At 41.0% G+C, this 22,857-nt stretch overlaps 1 protein-coding gene across 10 annotated transcripts in view; it reads right to left on the bottom strand.

Moving 5' to 3' along the window:
* epha8 (eph receptor A8) overlaps nucleotides 1–22,857 on the bottom strand; it is a 132,911-nt gene that overhangs the window by 70,364 nt on the left and 39,690 nt on the right. For all 10 annotated transcript variants that reach the window (XM_020622988.1, XM_020622990.1, XM_020622991.1 and 7 more), the window contains one exon: nucleotides 21,136–21,200. In XM_020622988.1, coding sequence (XP_020478644.1) covers nucleotides 21,136–21,200 — 65 coding nt within the window. The remainder of the gene's footprint in view (nucleotides 1–21,135; nucleotides 21,201–22,857) is intronic.

Here is a 22,857-nt window from a genome sequence, read left to right as displayed (position 1 = left end):
TGAGTCCTTTGTCATCATGGTTACAATAGTAAGCACTTGGTAAAGATTAAGTAACATATAAGCCAGCACTGACAGCAGTCCCACATCTGTTTTGTTGACCCATCTATCCACCTCTGCTCTACACTGACTTTGTTGCTCTATACAACCTGGCTTTCTCTTTTTGCTCCCATCATGATTACTACAGTGACTAGAAGGTGTCTGTAATTATGTCAATTTGGGGCACAATTGTTCTTCTCATTTTTATTCTGCACATTATTATTATTATTACTGTTATTATCCATCCATCCATTATCTATATCACTTGGTCGTGGGAGGGTGGGGCAGGGATTTGGGGGCTGGAGCCTATCCCAGCTGACACTGGGTACACTGAGGCGGGTACACACTGCACTGCTGTGCCACTTTTTTATTTATTACTTATTAGGATATCATTTTGTAATAATTTTATATGTTGAGGTAATAAAGATTGATTCCCTATAGCTTGCCTGTTGTCAACTTTGTCATTTTCGTGCTTTGGTTCTGCTTTCAAGCTAATAAACACAGTTCCTTATTACTGTGACTGTATTTATTCATAGTAACAATGAGCTCAAAGGAAAACACAGCCCGCTGTCACTTGCACCCAGCATACAATGACTAAACAAGGTAACATGCTTACCGCAGGTCTTTAGAGCCCCTATAGACCTTTTTATTGAAAAACATTAACCAATTCATTTAGTCATTTCTGGGTAGTTCAGTGCTTAATTGAATGAAATGAGAGAATTAGATAATGTCCAACAGACCTGACGTATAAGTTTTAAAGGCTCTCTACATTTGCATGGGCATTTTCACTTCATTAGCTGATTAAGCCTGTAGTTAGGTTCAAATGTGAGGTCGCCAAATGTACTAATAAGAAAGAGGTACGATATAGGCTACATTCACACTACCTGCTGAGATCTTACTGCTTTCCCTTCAAGTGATTCAGATCTGATCTTTTCACAGATGTGTTAACAAACCAAATCCAATTTTTTCAAATCAGATCTGTGTAATGCCTTGTAATGTGATGTAAATCAAGTTCAGACTGTTCAGGCCCGTACAGTCCTGAGAGGTCTCATCAGATAAGACAAGACGCCCGTGTAGCCTTCACTTCAAGATGTGTGTGCCTGTTTTGCCTCTCTGGTCCTGTGATTTGACTTCTTTTGTTCCTCTTAGTGTTTTGTACTTTTACTGCATGTCTTCATTATGTACTTGCACATCAGTTTGTAGCACTTCTTGAAAAGCTCTATGAAGTGGTACTAAAGTAAACATAGGAGACAGACAGGAAAGAGCTCTGATAAGACGGAGTGGATGATAAGCTCAGCATGCTAAATTTCACCCTGTGAGTACCTCAGTCAACTGATTCTGTCTTGAGTGAACTGATATTATGACTGAACTTATCATCACTATCTTCACTACATACTGTAAAACACAAGACAAAAGCTGTAAAATCCAGCCTGGTGATAGATTCTTCTCTCTGTTTGCTCCTACTAGTGTTGTTTTTCCACTCAGGATGGCCTGGGGTCACACAATCAAACAGCTCAGCTTCTTCCGTCTCTTTGTGGCAATTAATACTCATTAGATCCACCTTCCTTCATTTCTCTGATTCTCCACGGTCTTCTCTCTCTTTAATCTCAGTCTCTTTTGTTTTATTCAGCCCATTTAGCATTTGAACTTAGACAAAGAAGTTACAATCTGAGCTGCCTGATGATCAGAGAAGCTGCTGTGCAGCACAATAAAGTGTTTGTTAATGCAGTTGCCTCCAAAGCTGGTGTCTAAATCTTGGGGTCTATCTTCATATGAGTCTAACGCCCTGTAGGATGAAATCAATATGAGTTTATTCATAATGTAAGATATGAAAGAGAGTGGATGGCAAAACAGATGAAAGAGAGAATGAAAGATTGATTAGCAAACATAGAATGAAAGCTGTATGAAAAGAGAGATGATTATGTGGTGCTCGTGAGGGACAACGGAAAGGGAGTTGCCTCTTTAAGGCACCATTCATCATTGTTGTTTCTGAGGAAGATGAAGGCAGCTGCATCTGTAAACACGATTCTTGCAGGGAGCCTGGTTTGTTAATGGAAAATATTTCCTACTCATCGTTCATGTCCTCTTCAAGTTTCATTTCTGACAAGATTTACTCGGAGGCTTCCAGACCACACAAACAAACAAACTGTTGGTGAATTCACCAACTTTTTAATAAAAACAAAACAAACAAACAAAAAATAAACAGAAGGGCAAAAATGACCCACTAGGTACAGTGTGTGTTCCATTTGAACTGGGAAGTCCAGCGTTCCCAGTCAGAAATTTCCACTGGAATGCTCCCTGAAGTTGGATTTCCAAATCGGAAAGTCAGACGAGCTTCACCTCAAAATCTGAGATAACTGGCTGCTCTGTGAATCAGCAGCAAAAAGCTGTAGTAACATACTCTTTATTAGCACTTGTGTTTTATTCGTGTCTCATTAAACAGTCATGCACACAGTACTGTCCAAATTCTATCTGTGAGCAGGTTGCTACAGGGTTTTCATGCAGAAATGACCACATAAAGCATTGTTATAAACTGGTGCTAACAGTGGCTCAGAGAGCTAACCTGACTCAGCCAGTATTACTCTTAACTGAAACTGAAACCCAGTTAACTTGGCTGTGACGTCATTCCCAGCTGTGTTTTTCAAGGTAATGGATTGCACCGTAAATCCACCTTGACTTGGGTTGTTTTTTCAGACTGCTAAGGTGTTACTCACTCTATAGGAATGGCATCAATTATTCTTTAAATATTTTACCGCTGTTCATGAAGCCCTCAGAGAATATTCACATCAACAAAAGATGTAAATAACCATTTCCCCTCATACTTCCGGTTTGATCAACAGCAAATTTTGTCTTAATCCAATATGGAATGCAGTACCTTGCTGACTTTAGCACATCATCAGATTATGGAATATTTCAACATCTTGTAATCCATTATTACTACTCTCTCTGTGCGTTTCTAAAACACCAAGCTGCAGACAATGGACTATGTTTTAGCAGGAGAGCCAAAAGAAAGACAAGACAAAGTTGAAGAATGGCGTCTTCTTAGAAAGATCTAATTTCAGATTAGTATGTTTGATGGAGGTTTCCTTAGAACTCATAGACAGAGAGCGAGTGACAGAGAGGGAGGGATTGAAGAGGATGACAACGATAAAGGCTGTGGGGTGTGATGACAGCGTGTGCATGTGTGTGTTCACTGGTGGCATTTCTAGGCCTAATGCTGAGCCCTGTGTGAAGTAACAGGTTTGCATATTAACTCAGTGGAAATATCAGGCTCTGCCCAACACCTTTCTGCCTCTCATACTGTCAGCCAAACAACCAGAGCAGACTTAATAACTGCCCCTGTGTGTGTGTGTGTGTGTGTGTGTGTGTGTTCTTGTCCTTGCTAAGTAGTGAGGCCCAAAATTGTATTATTTTTTTTTTGCTTCAAAGTGAGGACATTTTTGAAAAATAAGGAAATTAGGGCTAGTCCTCAGTTTTTAAAACACCTTTTTGAGGATTAAGACCTGGTTTTTTTAGGGTTAGGTATTTAGTTCTGATGGTTAAGGGTAGGTTTGGGTAAGGGGCTAAAGGATGCTTTATACCAAAGAGTGTCCTCACAAAGATAGAAGTATGAGTGTGTGTGTGTGACTGTCTGTCTGTCTGCCAGTGGGCTCTTTGACAGCGATAACCCTTCTGGAATAGAAGTGTTAATTGCACTGGTTTGGGATAGTGTAATTGCTATCTATTCTAAGACACAGTTTTAACAGGACAGTGTGTCTGTTTGTGTGTGAAATTTCATGCAAGTTGAAAACATCCTAACAAAGATGAGTAATAAGTATTTTTCCAACCATTTCAATAAAACCTGGATTTAAAAAAGTGAAGTTTGGTGTCATCATGGAAGCTTTCATGCCAAATATTGTTTACAACAGAGAGGTGCAACAGCGTCTGTTTGTGGCCTCTGTTCACCTCCAGACCTCCAGCACTGTGAGTCCAGCACATCTGGGAAATGTCCTATTTGATTGTTGGTTTCAAATATTTTTATTTTTTTCACATTATCCAACTGCTCCATCAGGACACTAATGGCTCGATAAACTGAAAGTGGCCAAGAAACAGAGATACATGTATTTTGGCCAACCTTTTCAGCATCAGCAGCTTGATGCACCAGCTGAGCATCAGAGCATTTAAAGGCTGACAGGAAGATTGGATGTAATGTAGTATCAATAAAAGCTGTTATGTAACAAGTTAACTTTGCAATTAAGTTGACATTTTGTTTGAGTTGCACACTAGAACTCAGTGGATAATTCTTGTTTATAATAAGTTACATTTATTTATTTACAGTTCTGTCCATCCTCTTTATTGGACATGGTGACACTCTATCCACCAACCATTTGTGAAATCTAGGAATACAGAGCAAGAAATACAAGTGTCCTGTGTTTCCTGATCTTTCCGTCTACCCCAATCTCCTCCTAATGTAGACATTGTCACTAAAAATATGACATCACTTTACTTCGTCTTTTGCTTGTGTCATTGCCAGAGGGTGCCTAACTATAACATGTTACTACTGGTTGTAATAAACTGCTGGCACAAACAACATGTGGAGTTTGGTTATACAGGACAGTCTCCCATCTCTCAACTCTTATCTCTGTGTCATTCAAATGCAATATACAATTATGACAACAGTAGTGCATAATATTACTTATTACTTGTAAAACAATGTGTATATGTTTGATTTTATTACTATAATAAGACTGAATGAGCTCTGGTTTGTTTCTAAATTCCTCCTTTATAGAGTCTGCAGTTTGAGAGTACAGTGCTGATGATGATGAATGAGGTTTTCCAATGTAAAGGATATAAAAGAATGAATAATGACGAGACAACAGAAAAACTTTTCCTCTGGTTCTTCTAATACTACTCCTAAGAAAACATTAATATGGAATGACTTTACATTGACTCAGAAAACTTTAAGTGGTTGCATTGTTGAGTTAACATGCTCTCCTGATGCTTGACAGGGTTTCCTCCAGGTGATCTGGTTTTCTTCCACGGCCCATTGACATTCAAGGTAATTGCCAACTCTAAAGTGTCTGTGAGAGTGTAAGTTAGTGTCAATCCTGTGACAGACTGGCAACCTATCCAGGCTGTGTCCTGGCTCTCACTCATGGTGAGCTGGGATAGACTCCATCTCCACAATCCTGTAAGGAATTAGTGGGAGAGAAAATAGCTGGACTGTTGTTGTAACAAAAAGGTGAATCCCCTTTTTTACCCACATTATGTTATCAGTAACCTAACCTAACCTAACCTAACCTACAGCTAGTTAGTTACAGTTAACTGGTACAACAGCCTACAGGATTCTACAAAACTCCAAGAAGCTACAAAGGAAGGAGATGACTCCCCACTTGAGGCCAATTTCGGATCATTTCATTCCAAACCGATCACCGCTGCACCTGTTAAAGTCCACAGGAGAATGGAACTGTCTGTCAAACCCCATCAAGGTGGTCCAACTGCCTCAAATCTCTCATCCACACACCTGTGCAGTTTTACCTCCGAGGACTGACACACTGTTCAGGCAAACCTGGATCACTCAGGCTTCAAGCTTCCTTTGGGGAAGCACTGGCACAAGATCTTTCAAAAACAACATGGTCCATCTCCATACTGAGGCAACCATCTACCAATCTGCCTGTCTATATGCTCTCTCTCTCTCTCTGCGGCTCTTACAGATGCCACATCTAGACCCTCCAGTGATCCCTTGCCTGCAGCACATCTTTGCCATCACCTGGTGTGTCTATTAAGTTGAGATACTTCCGTAGAGCAGCTGCAGAGGTGTATTAGTCCCTCCACCAGCCAGCAGCAGCTGTGCTGTGTTGGCCACGCGGCTGTCTCGTGGGAGATTGTATGGCCAATTACGTCGCAGGGGATGGTCATCAAGAGGGCAACAGAGGAAGTTCAAAGACTAGTTGAAGGTGTGTTAAGGAAGTGTGTAATCAGACCTGGAGGATGCTGCTGAGAGCAGCAGAAAGGCACCCAGAGTGTTGAGAAAAATGTGAGAAGAGGTGGTCGGGCTCCTCATTCAAAACAGTAAATCAAATTTGAATATACTGTCATCAGCTAAGCAAATTACATTTCAATGAAATTCATAAAAAAACGATCAAAATAATCAAATTATAAACAATGAATTCTCAGGAGTTTTGTAGGAAAGATTTCTTTTTTTTTTACATTAAAAACATTAAATGAGCTGTTTGTGCTTATTAACAGACCAATTAAAAGTCTGTCTCAGACAGTGCAATACAGCTGCTGGGGTGGCAGAGTTATCAGGGAAAACTAGAGGAGGTGGAAGCTGCTTTTACATAAAGGTTGATGTAAAGATGGCAGAGTGTTAGGACAAACTTGTAACATGGACTTAGAGGCACTATTCATTAACTACAAATCACTTTTTTACTACAGGACTTTTTCTCACTTACCCTGGTCAAGGTTTATATTCCCTCCTCAGGCCTGTGCTAGCCAGGTGCTGCAACACCTAACCAACCAGATAATTCACATAGAATGGCAACGCCCCGACTTCCTACTCATTATTTTAGGGGATTTTAAAAATCTTACCCACAAACTGCCCAAATACAAACAGTACATCAGTTGCCTAACCAGGGCGAAAAACGCATTAGACCACTGCTACACAGTAAAAAAAAAAGATACCTATTGACACCTATTTCTCTCTCCCCATGCTACCTTAGGACTCTCTGGTCACCTCGCGGTCCATCTCATCCTGACCCAAAAATCAGAAACTTAAAGCTGCAAAGCCTGTGGTCAAAAGCCTGTGACAACTCAGGAAGTTTGACCTGCCCCGGGTGCTGCTGATACAGTTCTACAGAGGAATCATCGAGTCTGGCAGAAAAGGTCATTGGTGTGAGCCTGCCCTCCATAGAGGACCTGTACACCTCATGGGTCAAAAGGAGAGTGGAGAAGGTTTTTACAGACCCCTCACACCCTGGACATATCAGTTTGAACTCCTCCCCTCTGAATGGAGCTACAGGTCACTGTGCACTAAGACAACCAGGCACAGGGACAGTTTCGTGCCCCAGGCTGTCGCTCTGATGAACACTTAACCCATGTCTGTATATTTACAAACATATTATGTCTCTTTTTCTTTTTATCTTTCTTCTATTTCTCTCATTCCCATACTGATTGCATATTTCTTGATTGAACATTTTTCTTATTTGAATGCACAAAGATTTATTTCATTTAATTTTATTGTTGCTTTATAATCACATTGATAGCCTCTGTACCAGAATCAAATTTCTTGTGTGTGTAATCATGTTTGGCCAATAAAGATTTTGATTAAATAACAATTTCACATTTTGTAGTTAAATAAAATAAAATAAAATGTACAGTTACATGGCACAGTAGAGAAGTGGTTAGCGCTGTTGCCTCACAGCAACAGAAAGTTCTGGGTTTGAGCCCCAACCAACCCAATGCCTTTCTGTGCGGAGTTTGCATGTTCTCCCTGTGCCTGTGTGGGTTTTCTGTGGGTACTCTGGCTTCCTCCCACAGTCCAAAGACATGCAGCTTAGGTTGAGTGGTGAGTTTAAATTAGCCTGCATCTGCTGTAAAACATGCAAATTGTCATTTGGGTGGCAGTTTTTCAGTTGCTTCCCAAAACTTTAAATTGCGCCCTCTCCTTTTACACAAATGGAACTGTTGCAAGTCTATATTTTTCCTCTGAAATGATAAGAAAAAACAATCAGTGTTAATGGTCACTTTTCTGTCCAACCCATCCATCCATCCATTATCTATACCCCTTATACCTGAACAGGGTCACGGGGTGCTGGAGCCAATCTCAGCTGGCATTGGGTGAGAGGCGGGGTACACCCTGGGTTCTGTCCAACCTTGAGGGATAAAGTCAAAATAAAGCATATGATCTCACTCAGAGACAATACCAGAACTTGCCTATGTGCTAAATAAACTGAGAAGATAATTAATACAATAAAAAAAAGTTTTAAAATTGGCTATAGCAGCCAGATGTGGCCAGGTCATAAATCCAATCATTTGAAGGGCAAGGCCATTTGGATTTCAATTTCATACGATTTTGGAGGGCACTAAGGACAATAGACAAATGACACATAAAAACCGAGAAATGCTGGTTTTCACACCATTAAAGGCACCTACACAATCAGAAACAAGATTAGTTCAGTTTTCCCTGACACTGGCTTATTATTGTGTCACATGATGATTTTCCCATGTACACACAAAACTTTAATTCATGCTCATAAATTTCAAATGAACAAAACAAAAAGCTGTCAGTCAGTTGATTTGGTGATCACTCATGACAAATGCAAATAATGTTTGTTACTTTAAGGGGAAGCCCATCAGTTTTACACATCAGGTTCAGTTTACAGGAACAGTGCAGTACTACAGCATATGTGAAATAAGATATAAAGTGCTCTGTGTCTCCAGAGTGTGCTGATAAATTTCCTCAAGTAATGTCACTTGAGTCAGCGTCGGTTGGGTCTGACGACTACAAGTTTGACAATGAAAAAAAATAAAATAAAATTCAGGGAGCTTACCAGACCTCAGTAGCGCATTCCTTATCTCAGCTTGAGGCTACGTTAGTGTGGAGCGCGGTGCCATGTCAGTGGAGTGCTCTTAAAATTCTTCACCATAAAAAAATGAAGCTGCTGCTGCAATACAAAGTAAGGCAGCTGATCAAGTTGGCCAAATGCTGGTTTTTTAAGAACCAGCAGTGGAAGGTACTGTCAGACAGTGAGGACAGCAATATGCAAAAACTTTGTGTGTGTACTGTGTGTGTCTGTTTGTGTGTGTGAGAGAGGAAGAGAAAGTAACAAGGAGTTGGTGAAATAGTTAGTAGAGGCAACAGACTGCGGGCTTTTGACATTTCAGCTCATCGCTTGCTCATCCACATCATGGCTTCCACGGCCCACGTTAATCATCACTCTCTCTCACACACACACACACACACACACACACACACACACACACACACACACTGTACTGTCAGTTGTATTGATTGTGGGGTGGCCGGTGGATGAACCTGTCATGGCCAACATAGATTGGACTGGAGGATAATGAAGTCTTCCTGCTCTATCTGACAAGCTCTAAGAGAAAGTTAGAGTGTGTGTCTGCAAGAGAGAGAGGGGGAGAGAGAGAGAGAGAAAGAGACAAAGATGCTCCTGGGACAGCCCACAGGCATCCCAACCATTGCCTGAATAAATTGGATGGAAAGAAGCCTCTTGAGTCGAAACCGTGATCTGTCATGATGCCATCTAAACAACTCTCATGTAGAGGGGGAGGTCAGGTGCTAATAAAGACCTAACCCACACACACACATTTGTACAGCTATTTTTGTGAGGACTCTCACTGACATAATGCATTCCCTTCCCCTTTCCCTTCCCCTAACCTTAACCATCACAGCTAAATGCGTTAAGCAACCTGACCCTAATTCTAACCTGGACCCTAAAACCAAGTCCTAACCCTCAAACAGCCCTTGAATGTGAGTCAGAAAGTGAGGACTGAGCAAAATGGTCTCACTTTCTCTAAACAACCTATGGTTTAAAAGTCATACTGGTCCTCATGTAGCCAAAAAAGTGCACGCACACACCTACTCACACACCATGCATTGAACAGTAAGTGCAAGCTGACAATTTTCAGCTATTTTCCTGGAAACATTTTAATCTAACTTTAACAATGCTGAAAAACTGCTTCCTCTTTCTGTCTCTATCAGTCCATCCCTTTCCATTCCTCCTAAAAGCTCACACTTTTGTACTGTTCACTCAATTTTAAAGGCTGACATGAGCCTATATTTTTCTTATTGACAACAAATCCCATGAAAAGAGCAAAGCCAGCACTCTGTTCATTACATTATACTTTCTGAGCTCTCCATCCTAACTGTGGCATTTTGCCCCACCAGACCACTTGTAAACCTTCAAATCAATTCTATAATATTGTGTTTATATAAATAATTTCCTCAAACAGCTTTACATTGTAGTACTTACTGTGACAAACATTCCTCAAACAGGGGGAAATAGTGCATTTGTTGTGTACTATTTAAGTGGTGTATTAATCTGCATGTATTGCTCTTGTGGCAGCATTGTAGTGAGACTGAGCTGACAAGCTACAGTGTGTGTTCATGACAATGAGGAAAATGTCACCCACCACAGTAGTGTGGCTCATTGTTGTGTTTGTTATAATTTGTGGACAACACTGGAGCTGAATATGTAGTGAATATGTAATTAGATTGTAATTAATCACATATATACATCTTCTCCTATATTCTTTAAATATACAGGACACCAAAAGAGACGGCAGCCTGAGAGGCCTGAAGGAACCAATGGCATTTATGTGATCAACAAGGAGGTTGAATGAAGCTGGAATTTTTGTAGGGGGAGAACTCATAATGTTAGATTGCTTTGAAAGGACCAACTGGGATATTTTTGAACACCCAGAACTGGAGGAGCACACTGCAGCTGTTCTGTGCTACTCTAAATACTGCACAGATTTTGTTACTGTGTATAAACACATCCGGGTCTATCCCAACCAGAAGCCCTGGATGACTAGGGAAATCCAGTGCATATTGCACAACAGCAACAATTGTTTTAGGTCAGGTGATGGTGCATAATACAGTGTGGCAAGAGCTAGTTTTAAGAGATGCATCCGGCGGCCAAGGTAGACTATAGTAGGAAAATTAAAAACCACTTCAATAGCAACAACATTAGGCAGGTGTGGCAGGGGGTCCAGCAGATCACCAATTACAGATCAAGCTACATCATGGCCACCAGTGCTGATAGGAATGTCTCGCTGGCAGAGGAGTTGAGCCACTTCTTTGAGGTGAGGCCGACAGAGGCAGCTGTACTACAGCCACAAACCCATGGCAGTCCATTCCTTACAGTGAAGGAATATGAGGTGAGGAGTACCCTGTGGTTGGTGAATCCTAGAAAGGCGGCTAGACCTGATGGCATCCCTGGAAACTTACTAAAGGGGTGCGCAGATTAGTCGGGGGTCCTCACCAAGGTCTTCTAAAGGCCCCTATCTCAGTCTACTATTCCGTCCTGCCTGAAGTCTTCCATCATAGTTCTACTGCCAAAGAAGCCCTTCATCAGTAGCCTTAATGACTACAGACCAGTGGCACTTGCCTCTATCATTATTTCCTGTCTTCCACACACATTCAATAGACACCAGTTTGCATACAAAGCTAAAAGATCTACAGAGGATGCCATAGTTACCACCTTCCACACTGCTCTGACTCATATGGAGCAGAAGGGAACTTGCTGTGTGAGGATGCTCTTTGTAGACTTCAGCTCTGCATTTAACATAATCCTTCCACACAGACCTTGTGTCTCAACTCAAGGACCTCAGGATACCACATCCACTCTGCCTGTGGATTGTGAACTTCACATCCGGCTGCTCCCAGCGGGTCTGAGTGGGTACACCAGTTCCCCACAGGGCTGTGTGCTGAGCCCCTTACTCTACACTCTCTACACTTATGACTACACCCCCAAGCACCCCAGCAACATCATCATCAAATTTGCAGATGATACAACAGTGGTGGGACTCATCTCTGGGGGGATGAGTCAGCCTATTGGGAAAATGTGGAGTGGCTGTCTGTATGGTGTAGGGACAATAATCTGGTCCTCAACATTACCAGGACCAAAGAGCTGATAATAGGTTACTGGAGGTACAGAACAGGCATCCAGCCCCTGGTTATCAGTGGGGACTGCGTGGAGAGGGTGCCAGACTTCTGGTTCCTGGGGGTTACCATAGAGGAGGACTTGACATGGAGTGCCAATACCACTGTGCTGGTTAAGAAGGCCCAGCAGAGACTGTATTTCTTAAGATTACTCAGAAAGCAACAACTGCCTGGAGAACTGCTGGGAGAGCATTCTAATATACTGTATCTGTGCTTGGGTTGCCAACTGCACAGTAGCAAATAGGAAAGTATTCCAGAGGGTCATCACCAGTGCACAGGAGATCATTGGCTGTCCACTCTCCTCACTAGAACAACTCTACAGTTCACATTGCTTTAAAAAAAAAAAACTCAAAATATTCTTAGAGACTCATCCCACCCTGGTCACTCACTATGTGAACATTTGCCATCAGGCAGATGGTACAAAACAATAAAAGCTCAGACAAATAGACTGACAAATAGTTTGTGCCTCAGAGTTATAACAGCTCTAAACACAGTTTTATGGACAAACAGAATGTCAGGGTAGTCTATTAATGCAGGATGTGATGGATGTTTTATTTATTTATTTGTTTTTACTTACTTACTTATTTATCATGTTCTTTTAATGTATTGCACTCCCACCGAGGGAGTGCAATACATTTTCGTTGTAACCATAGGCACAATGACAATAAAAATATTTGATTTGATCTACATATGTATAGCCTGAACATGGTTAACCCCAGAGAACTGGGATAGTGCTATGAATTCATCCAGAAAGTGCTCTTGCTCTTTTTGGGGATGGTGAAAGCAGTGGATTTCCCAAAATCCCTGATGTAACAAACAAAATCAGGGCTGGACTGTAACATTTTCTCAGGTGCCAAGAACCCTGTTATGCTAGATTAAATCCCGTTTTGGGGATGATAGAGAACATTTACTATGTGAAATGCAGCTCCAGAAGATGTTGCCCTGAAGACCAAAGCGTCCTGGGGTATAGTATTAACAAACCTACTGGTGTGAACATTTACAGCTGTACTAGGAAACTGTGTATTACTTTGTGGGGTTATTTTTTGGGGAGGGAAATGCCAGTGCTGGGGCAAAGCTGGTTTTAAACAGTTTTCCTCAGGTGAAAGTTTTTTTTTTTTTTGCCTCTGTGTCTATTTGGTAATTTCCTGGCATCAGACAAACCTGTTTGCATTGATGCAGTAGGAGAGGTGCAGCTTAGGTTGTGTTTATGATGATTAGGTGGTGCATTGCAATTTTGGTGCTTATTTTGGATCAAAATTGCACTTGAGTTAAACTCTACTCAGACTGCAAATGCAGGCACAGGGCAATTTTCATTTTACTTGGCAGAGGCGAGCACACATACACTGCAAAATCAAAAATCACCTTTCAGACATCACACCAGGTGTGGCCTCTTTCTGTTTGCTACACTTTTTTGCTGTGCTACAGAATGATACATGCATCAAGACAAACAATGAGACTGACAAAGATTACCAGCTACAGTGTAATCCTGTGGCTTGGAGTTCTGCAAACACATCAGTACTGCTGTTTTATGTAAGGATTGAACTGCCTACATCAGCTTGTAGAATGTTCAGTCTTTTGTGGAGTTTTTTAAACACCTGTAAATGCATCAGACAGAGAGCTGCGCCTTAACCACTAGCCTACCAGGGATAGCTTTCCTTTCTTTCTTTCTAAATGCATCAGACAGCAGCAGAAAAGATGTGTTTCATCTACAGTGTCTGATTTGACAGAGGGAGGGAGTGTGTGTAATTTTACATACAAATGACACAAACTTTGTTCATTATTTATATCTGTGCACACTGTGAAAGGATCAGTGAATAACGTTCTTGTTTTTCTGGACATCTGACAGGAGAGCTTTTACTGAAAAATTTAAGATAAAGAACAGTGACAGGACAATGAATGCCTCTACAACATTAAATCAAAGACCTGCCACAACAAGACTGATCAATTCCCACTCCCTCTGTAAGTTATACAGTCCTGTTGTCCATGACTCTCCATCCAGGACTTCACCCAAACTCTGTGCCTTTTTTATCTTTTGCCCTTTTTATCGGAAACTACACTGCTTATAAACAATTTAAGCCGGTTGCCATCCATTGGTTTGGTAGAAGATTTGCAGGACTGTCTACAGCCAGGACTTCCAGTTGTTACAAGAAAGTCATTGTATTTTCCACAGTTTTTACTCAGGACTAAACATCTGTGCAAGTTGGTGGAAGCAGACTTTGTGTTCTGTTTTCCCACCGGCATGAAGTTAGTGTAGCTTCAAAAGTAGTTTCTATGCAAATGTGCCTTGTTTTTGCACATTGCATTGGTGTAGTTGGTATTTTCCTGCCATGATTGAATGCGCTTACACAGTGGTGGGAGGAGAGGCACAGCTGAGGCCGTGTTGATGCTGATTAAGCAGCGCAGTGCAATTCTGGTGCTCATTTGGACCCAAAATTGCATTTACATTAAAACCTGCTCAGTTCACCTTTTTTTCACAAATGAGGGTGCAGTGCAAGATTCCTAACAGCAGTCTAGGCTGGGAGGCATGGGAACAGGTACCCAAAGGTATTTTAATGCCCACACCAACTTAAAATAAACCCTTAAATCCACAGCTGATTTGTTGGAATTTACTGTGAATAATTTATTGTGAAATTACAGTATCTGGTCCTCAGTATGGTTAAACAGAGTCAGGACACACCATCTGTCCTTAGATGGTGCAGATGTGAATAAATGACACTATATAAATGCTGCTGGTTCCAGGACCAGAGAAAAGCTGGTAACTCAGATTAGCAGACTACTAGGTGAATATTTATGTGAAATAAAGAAATACATAATTTTCTCATCACAGTTTAGGAATGGAGCACATCATTGGCAGGAGAAAAGGCATTCATGATGACTGTGCACCTCACAGATCAGTTTCCTTGTGTTCAAATTTTCTCTGACAGTGTCTCCAGATCATCCATCAAGGCATCACTGAATTCAGCCAAAGTCAGGTTTCTGTGGTGCTTTTAAAGGGGATGAGAAGAGCTGGTTTGACTGGCCATAACTAAAACCCACCTTGACTCCACCTGCTCTTAATGTATTTCTCCAACTAATAGTGTATTCAGCCTCTTCTCCACCTTGCACCTGGCTGCATCCAATACGCGCCAACGCAAGTGGTCATCAAAAACTGTAAAAATTTTTGGACGCACCCATAAGCACCTTGGCCTGGACTTTATAGACATGTGTTTACTGCGGCACCCTAGTTATATTTGGCTAGCCCACTATTGATTTCTTTGTTCCAATTTGTACTTTTTTGAATTTTGGATGACATTAGTGCATTTTGTTATGAGATGTCAAGAAACTCAAGTTTACAGCTAAGGTACATTAGAGATGCTCTTGTTTCTGAGAAAATAGATTGTGTTCTTTCTAGTCTTACTATACAGTAGATCAGAGCAAAGCTTGACATTTTTCAGGGATTTATTTTTTTTTGGTTAATGACTGTGTTGCATAGTAGAATCTGGACATCAGATTTTCTTCCAGTGTTAAAACCTACTTGTGTTTTTATATTGGCTTTTAAGGAATTAGCTAAGGGTTCTGTAACTCATAAACAATATTAGAGTTAATGCCAGTTGACCTTTACACATAGCTGTTTAATAGAATCAATGCTACATGTATGTTTTCTATAGTCTTAGTTCATTAGATGACATATAACCAAGAGCTCTTTTTGAAGTTGTTGTAACATTAAAGTCAGAGTTGTTTGGTTTATTGGTCTGAATTTTTAACTTATTGACAATTAAGGTGCCGATTGATGAAAATGTTTAGTCAGAGTACTAAGTAGGAAATAAGGAAATAAAGGTAAACTCAAAACAGTTGAGGTAAAATGCAATATAAATCATCTACAATTACTGCAGACAACTTAAATATATACTGTATATCAGGATTTTCATATATTTACAACGTAATTTGTGCAACTGCTTGACATCAAAAAATTAAGTTTGATTCGACATGTCAGTGTACTATAGATTTAGATGAATAAAGAATTAATCTTGCAAATAATAAAATAAAAATAAACAGCTGTTGAAGCCGCATGCTGGAAATGTCTGGCCCTGACCTGAGTCCCTCTGTCTGAAAATGACATCACATTAAGGAAATGTGTGACAGTTTTAATCCATCTTCCTCCAGTGTGAACATGACACTTATTCCACTTGGATCCCCTGTGGGCATCCTCTCCATTTCTCTCTCTCTCTCTCCCTCTCACCTTTGCCTTACTCGCTCGCACACAGTGACGTGTGCCACCTCCCCTACAAAGGCTCAGTGTATAAATAACACTATTAAACCCGCAAGATAAGAGCAGAGCCATGTAGTTCCCTATGTAATGCGACATTCCATGTTATATTGCAGAATCCAAACTTTTCAGTTGCTTTGTGAGTCAAACATGATGTGACTGTACATACACAAGTCACTCTTCACACCAAGTGATAACAGCTTTTTGTGACACAAATGTCAGCTGACAGATTTTTTTTTTCACTTCCAGTGCAGTTGTATTTTCCCAGCCTACAACCACCAAAGAGCCGCTACTGCCCGGAGCAGAGGGCAGCTAAAAAACTGACACTGCTAGTATGGTGCGCTCCCAACACTGTAAACTGTCAAGGTAGCAAAAATGACCTATGTGCTGTGTGTGTGAATGTGTGTATGGGAGTGTGTAAGTGTGTGAGAGAGTTAGAAACTGTCAAAACATCCATTTATCAAGGAGAACCTATGGGGTCTCAGCAGAACGCTTCTCTGACTTGTCGCACACAAAATCACACACACATCTACACACAAATGCTGTTTGAATATCAGTCATATTACGTATAAACTGTATCTCAGTTATAAAGAATGTTAAGCATTTTAGAGTCTTTCAGTTTACTGTTCCATTTTGGTTCAGTCCCGTCCTCCTTACTTCTGCCAGGGAGGTTATGGTTTTGGTTCCGTGTGTGTGTGTGTGTGTGTGTGTGTGTGTGTGCGTTGGTTAGCAGGAGTACAGACAAATGGCTGGATGGATCATTAGCATACTTGGTACAGACATTATTGGGCACCAACCCTAGAAGTAGTTAGAGTTTGGCTGAAAAAGGTCCAAGGTCAAAAAAAGAAAAAAAATTACACACTCAAAAAATCCTCTTTAACATGGGGCAAAATGTTTAAAAAAAAAAAATCACATAATTGTCCAAAGTTATCAATTTTTTTTTTTTTATTTGACACACACATGTAGGGTGGCAATGTCTATCACCAGACCAAATTTCATTTAAATCTGATCTTGATTCTGGATCTGACAGCCATTTAAACTTAACATTGAAAACCCATTTAACACATATTTTCTGCCATACAGTAACTTGCATCTTTTTGCTTTTTCATATTTTGAGACTTACGTATTGTAAACAGCCATGTGCTAGGTAAATTCTTTATTATTACTTCAAGTTATATCATACTTTACATTAATTCTAGGGATAAAGAGCTGAAAATGTTGTCATAAGCATTGGTAAGCACTCAAACTACAGAGCTCCAGCCATCAGACAACACTACAAGCACTTTTCTAGTTCCCAGTCTGTACAGCTAAAAATACTGAAAGCTGACCCACAGCTATAAAGTAGTGGCTAAAGAATAATGTTGAGTGCATCACTGTCAAGCTCAGAGTTATTAGGATGAAGACTGTACAGTACATGATGGTGATGGAGATGAGTTTAGACAGATAGATGGGGATTTGTTCAATCAGGGTCTTATACTGTACATGAGTATACCAATACTTATAATGCTGGAAGAGTCAAGATACTGGATTTTGTCTACAATTCACAGTGGTGGGTGTGATAATTATGTAGTGTAATTAGTCTGTACAGCAGGCGTAAAAAGCACGTTGATAGATGGTTTTAATGTAGTCAAGAAGCGGTTGTTCCAAAGGACGACACGTGTTAAATTGTCTCTGAGACACAATGACGGGAAAAAAAAGATTTTAGGTACAAGTGTAGATGACAGTGTTTTTAGCGTAAAGTTGAACTGAGACACTGGAAATGGCTGATGGGATGTTGCTGATGTAAATATAAAACAGAACAGGACTAAGTGAGGAGCTCTGAGGGACTGCTTTAGTTATTGTAGTGCGTCAGGCTATTATTTTCTATGTTCACAGACAGAGTGGTGAGTGAGATAGTTGTTCGAGGACTAAACAACGTCTGTAGGTCAGTGGTCGTAATGTGAAGAATCTTAATTCTGTGTATGAGCAAGGTGTATTGTTGAAAAATTTTATATACAAACCCCATTTCCAGAAAAGGTGGGGCATTTTCCAAAATACAATAAAAACTAAAATCTGTTGAACTTTTATTTAACTGACAAAAGCATAAACAAAAGGTTTTCAGTGTTTTCACTGACCAACTTCATTACATTTTGTAAATATAAACACATTTAGAATTGAATGCCTGCAACACACTCAAAAACAGTTGGGACAAAGGCCTGTTTACTTCTGTGTTACACCACCTTTCCTTTTAAATTCCTTTTAATTCTTTTAATTGTTTGGGAGTTGAGGATAGAAATTGTTGCAGTTTTGCAAGTGGAATATTGGCCTGTTCTTGCTGGATACAAGACTTCAGCTTTCTGTCCATGGTTGCTGTTTTCTGATTCTCCTCTTCGTGCTGATGATACATTTTCAATAGGAGACAGACCTAGAATACAGGCAGGCCAGTCACACACACACACTCTACGAAGCCACACTGTTGTAGCACACGCAGAATGAGCCCTGGCATATATTTAAATATAGTTCTATATTTCTAAGCATTTTATTTTTATTTTTTCTTAATACACATTCCTTTCTTGTTTGTTCTCTCAGTCGTATCTTGTTTCTTTGTCTACTCATTGCTTTACTTTGTACATGGTAGAGCCACTGTACCAGCATACGCCTCCGTGTCGACGGTACCTTCACACATAGTCACCCATGCTGTGGGCATTGATGCAGCCCCACACCATCACTGATGCTGGCTGTTGCACCTTTTGCCGATAACCGTCTGGTCTTTTTCATTTTTGGCACAGAAAACCCCACGTTTGTTTTTTCCTGTTTTTCTGTCAGCCCAGCTCAGATGAACTCAAGCCCAGAGAACTCAGCAGCCTTTCTGCACAGAATTGATGCATGGCTTGCTCGTTGTGTAGTCGAGTTTCAGGATGCAGCGGCAGACTGTGTTAAGTGACAACAGGTTCCCAAAGTCCTCCGGAGCCCATGTGGCAATATTCATCATGGTATCATGGAGGTTTCTCATGCAGTGACTCCTGAAGACTCAACAGTTGTTTTTGCCCTTGGCCTTTACACAGTGAGATTTCCCCAGATTCCCAGAGTCTTAGGTACTGTAGATGCTGAAAGACCTAAATTGTTTGCAACTTTGCTTTGATAAGTATTCTTGGTAAACTGATTAACAATTCTCTCATGCTGTTTGGCACAAAGTGGTGAGCCACAAACATCCTTGTCTGCAAAGACTAAGCCTTTGGTGGATGCTCCTTTTATACCCAGTCATATTACCATCACCTGTTCCCAGTTAACCTGCTAATTTTGGAACCTTCCAGAACAGTGTTACTGGAATATTGTAGAAACGTTTTAGTCTTGTTTAGTCTTTGTCCCAACTGTTTTTGAGTGTTTTGCATCATCGATATCAAATTCTAAATGTGTTTATATTTACAAAGTGGAATGACAGTGAAAACCTTTTGTTTTTACTTTTGTCAGCCAAATAAAAGTTCGACTAAATCACAAATTTGAGCTTTTATTGCATTTTGGAAAATGTTCCAACTTTTCTGGAAATGGGTCTGTGTTTCATTTTAGATGAAGCCACAAAACTACTGTACAAACCAAAAAGATTTGCTAGGGGGAAAAACACAAACTCATGTGCACATCACACCTGTAAAGGTTTGTTTCTATTATTATTTATTCATATTACTACTAATATTTTTGTTTATGTAGTCATGCCACAGGTTTGTTATTATAGTAATCTAACATGCTTTTTGGCTTTTGTTTTCTTGCTACAGGATACATCAACACAGTCTGAGACAACTGAAATCAAACTACACTGTAAATGGCCAATGGCACAGGGCTTTACAGCTTTTGACACGCATGAGTGGTGGCATATCCATGAAAAAGCTTCTATGAAGAGGTACCTTGGTTTAAAAACCTTTGGGAACCACTGAGACTAAGGAATAGTCCTACACATGGAAATTATTTGAGATGCAGTCTCACTAAATAGCAGTTAACATGAATCACGAGCCTTCATGAGCCACATCTACCATATGCTAGTAGCAAACATACAGTTTGCTTCACCTTCCTCAGATTTTTGCCATTCAGCACTAGATTTATACCTTATGTAACCTCACCATAATACTGCAAAGCTGATCTCCTGCTCTAAATCCATTCAGTCAAAAACTTATTGTGCAGCAGCTCGAAGTGGAAAAAAAAAGAACATCTCTTATCTAGTTAGGAGTATAGGTTTCAGGCATATTGAACCAATTAAATGAAACAATACAGGCTGAGTTTATGTAATCTAGACGTTATAACGCAGACCTATCGGGATGTGGCACATTCACCCCTCATGCTGATTTTACAGAGAAGGAATCATTTTGCTCAAAACACTAATCCAGTTCTTCCAGCTCTTTTCTTAGGACGTGAAAGACAATCCATCTATTCCTCCTGGCCGCTGTTCAATCACACTGCTTTCTGTTGTGTGGGTTGGAGGTGAGGTAAATGTTTCTACCACTCCACTAACAGCCAGGGGAGCCGGGGGCATGGTGACATCTCACTGTTATAAAGATCACAGCTGGAGTTCTAATTCATCACCCTGGGCATCATCATGTGGCATTACAATATGCTAATGTAGCGACGCCGTGCCCTCCCTGTCACCTCGTCTGCTCTCTTTCATCTTTCGCCCTCTTCCCTCCGACTCCCTCTCCTCTGTCTCCCCGGGGATGGCTGAAGCTTCTCGCCTTCTGTGATATGCACCTCGCTGCCAGTGTGTGTTGGGGGCTGAAAGTGATGTCGGAGCTGATGTTGGAATTAGGTGAGCGTTGCATGTAGTTGTCTTACTGCAGCTGACGAACATGTAATTAGCCTGTGGTGTCAGCATTACAACTAGATCCCATTTAATAAGCAAATGCTTTCCCTCAGCTGGAAAAGTACTGTCTCACATGTCCTCAGACATGATAAAAAAAAACAACCTTTGCAACAGGTGTTGCTTTGTGGGGGGAGTTGGGGTTTCACAGAGATACAGTAGCCTGCAATGAGGAGTACCCAGCCAACATGCTGATGGTCTCTACATGCTGATCCAGTGGTGATGTGATATTTAAATTTGTTCAAAATAGTTTCTGAAGCTGTTAAAACATGCATATTTACTGCATCATTATAATACCAAAGTTTTGGTCATTGCTAAATTCATCAGTGGGCATTTTGTTTGTGTTATGTCCTTAAACCTTACCCCATGCGACGGATACGTTAGCCAGCCCCAGTCTCCTGTGATCGTCGTTGTGTCCAGTAGATTCACTGCAGAGAAAAAAATAAATAAAATAAATAAAGAGGTGAGTGATAAACTTTAAATGATTCTTTTCCCCATTTCCCTGTCTATCCTGTCCTTCATCACCATTCTCTGCGTGCACTAGCACCTGACAGCTTACACACACACACACACACACACACACAGGTGTGACTGATGAGGCGGGACCGCCATCACGGCGACTGAGCCCAGTGTCACAGCCAGTGATGTCACCTTGACCTGATTCACCCTTGGAGCTCAGACCTCAGTAGTCCAGGCCCAGAATAGAACAGGAAACAAAACATTTAGCGTGAACTACAATCTCAGCGGCAGCTAAACTCATGATTTAAATGTGAAGGGTCAAAGAGAAGACTGCAAGCGTGACTGCACCCTCACGCTAGGTAGGTAGGAAGGTATTAATAAAAGCTGAACAGACACACATTTCAATGTATTTCAGGTATAAAAGTACAACAACAGCATGAAAGCAACATTTTTTTAAAACCAGACAGACAACAAGGAATTAAATAAAATATGGAGTATAATAAATTAACTACATGAAAGTACTGGCAACCACACAAACATTCAGAAATAATTAGAGAACTCACTAACACCATCACTGTCATGATCCCCAAGTACTTCCTGTTTGGTTATTTTATTTTGACAGCATTTCCTGTCTCAACTCTTTGTGCATAACTTGCATGCAAGGTTGCCTGTTGTTTCAGACTCTCCTGTTTTGTGTAGTTACCTTCCAAATATTACTTACTTTTACTTCCTGGCAGCCTAGATATCCTCTGTCAGAAACGACGCGTCTAATGCGGCCGAAAAGTGTTAGGTGAACTCAATTAAATGGCCAGACGAGGAAGTGTAAAACAAAGCCGTCTCTCTGTTAAGAGAACTAACGTTGAACTAAAGAAAACCATACAAGACACGGTGAAAACACAAAACTCACATGTCCTTAACAGTCCGAGGTCAGAGCCAGAAAACACACCCAACAGAGGTGATCCAAAATACGTAGTCCAGAGGGAAGTCTGATATCATACACTGTGGCAGTCCGAGACAAGAGGGCAAAGCAGAAACGAATATACCAAGGTAACAGTCCGGGTCAGAAACACAAGATACCAAAACCGAAAGCTGGAGAGTCAGAGCTGGGGTCTAGAACAATCTGGCAGCGTCCTGGTGGGAGGACGTTGCCTAAATAGAGGTGTAAACAATAACGAAACAGGGGAAACCAATGTGAGTGATGAAGAATGTAAAAAGACCAAAACTAAGGTGAAACGAAAACAGGAAGTCACGTCAAAATAAAAGCCGGACAGGAAGCAGCGGAACCGAATCATGACAGTACCCCCCACAAGGATGGCTCCCAGACAGCCAAACACAAAACAAACCAAAACCGAACCAAGCACGGAGGGAGGAGGGGGCCAGGCAGGAGGGCACGAAGAAAGAAAAACAAAACCTCAAAAAAACAAGAAACCACAGGGACCACAACACTGACAAGGGGAACGAGGACCAAACAGACAAAAGAACAAGAATAGAAAAAACTACCCGAAAAACAAAGTCCTAGTCCAGGGGGTGACCCCAAAAAACGGGACCAGACAGAGACCAGAGAGGCCGCTCGGGTGGGCGACCCCGGGACCAGGCAGGAGATGGTGGCTGCAGCGGCCGGGGGGG

Source organism: Monopterus albus, unplaced genomic scaffold (assembly GCF_001952655.1).
Source record: "Monopterus albus unplaced genomic scaffold, M_albus_1.0 scaffold291.1, whole genome shotgun sequence".
NCBI classification, from domain to species: Eukaryota; Metazoa; Chordata; class Actinopteri; order Synbranchiformes; family Synbranchidae; genus Monopterus; species Monopterus albus.
Note: the sequence above shows the minus strand (reverse complement) of the source record. Positions and strands in the feature narration are given on the sequence as shown.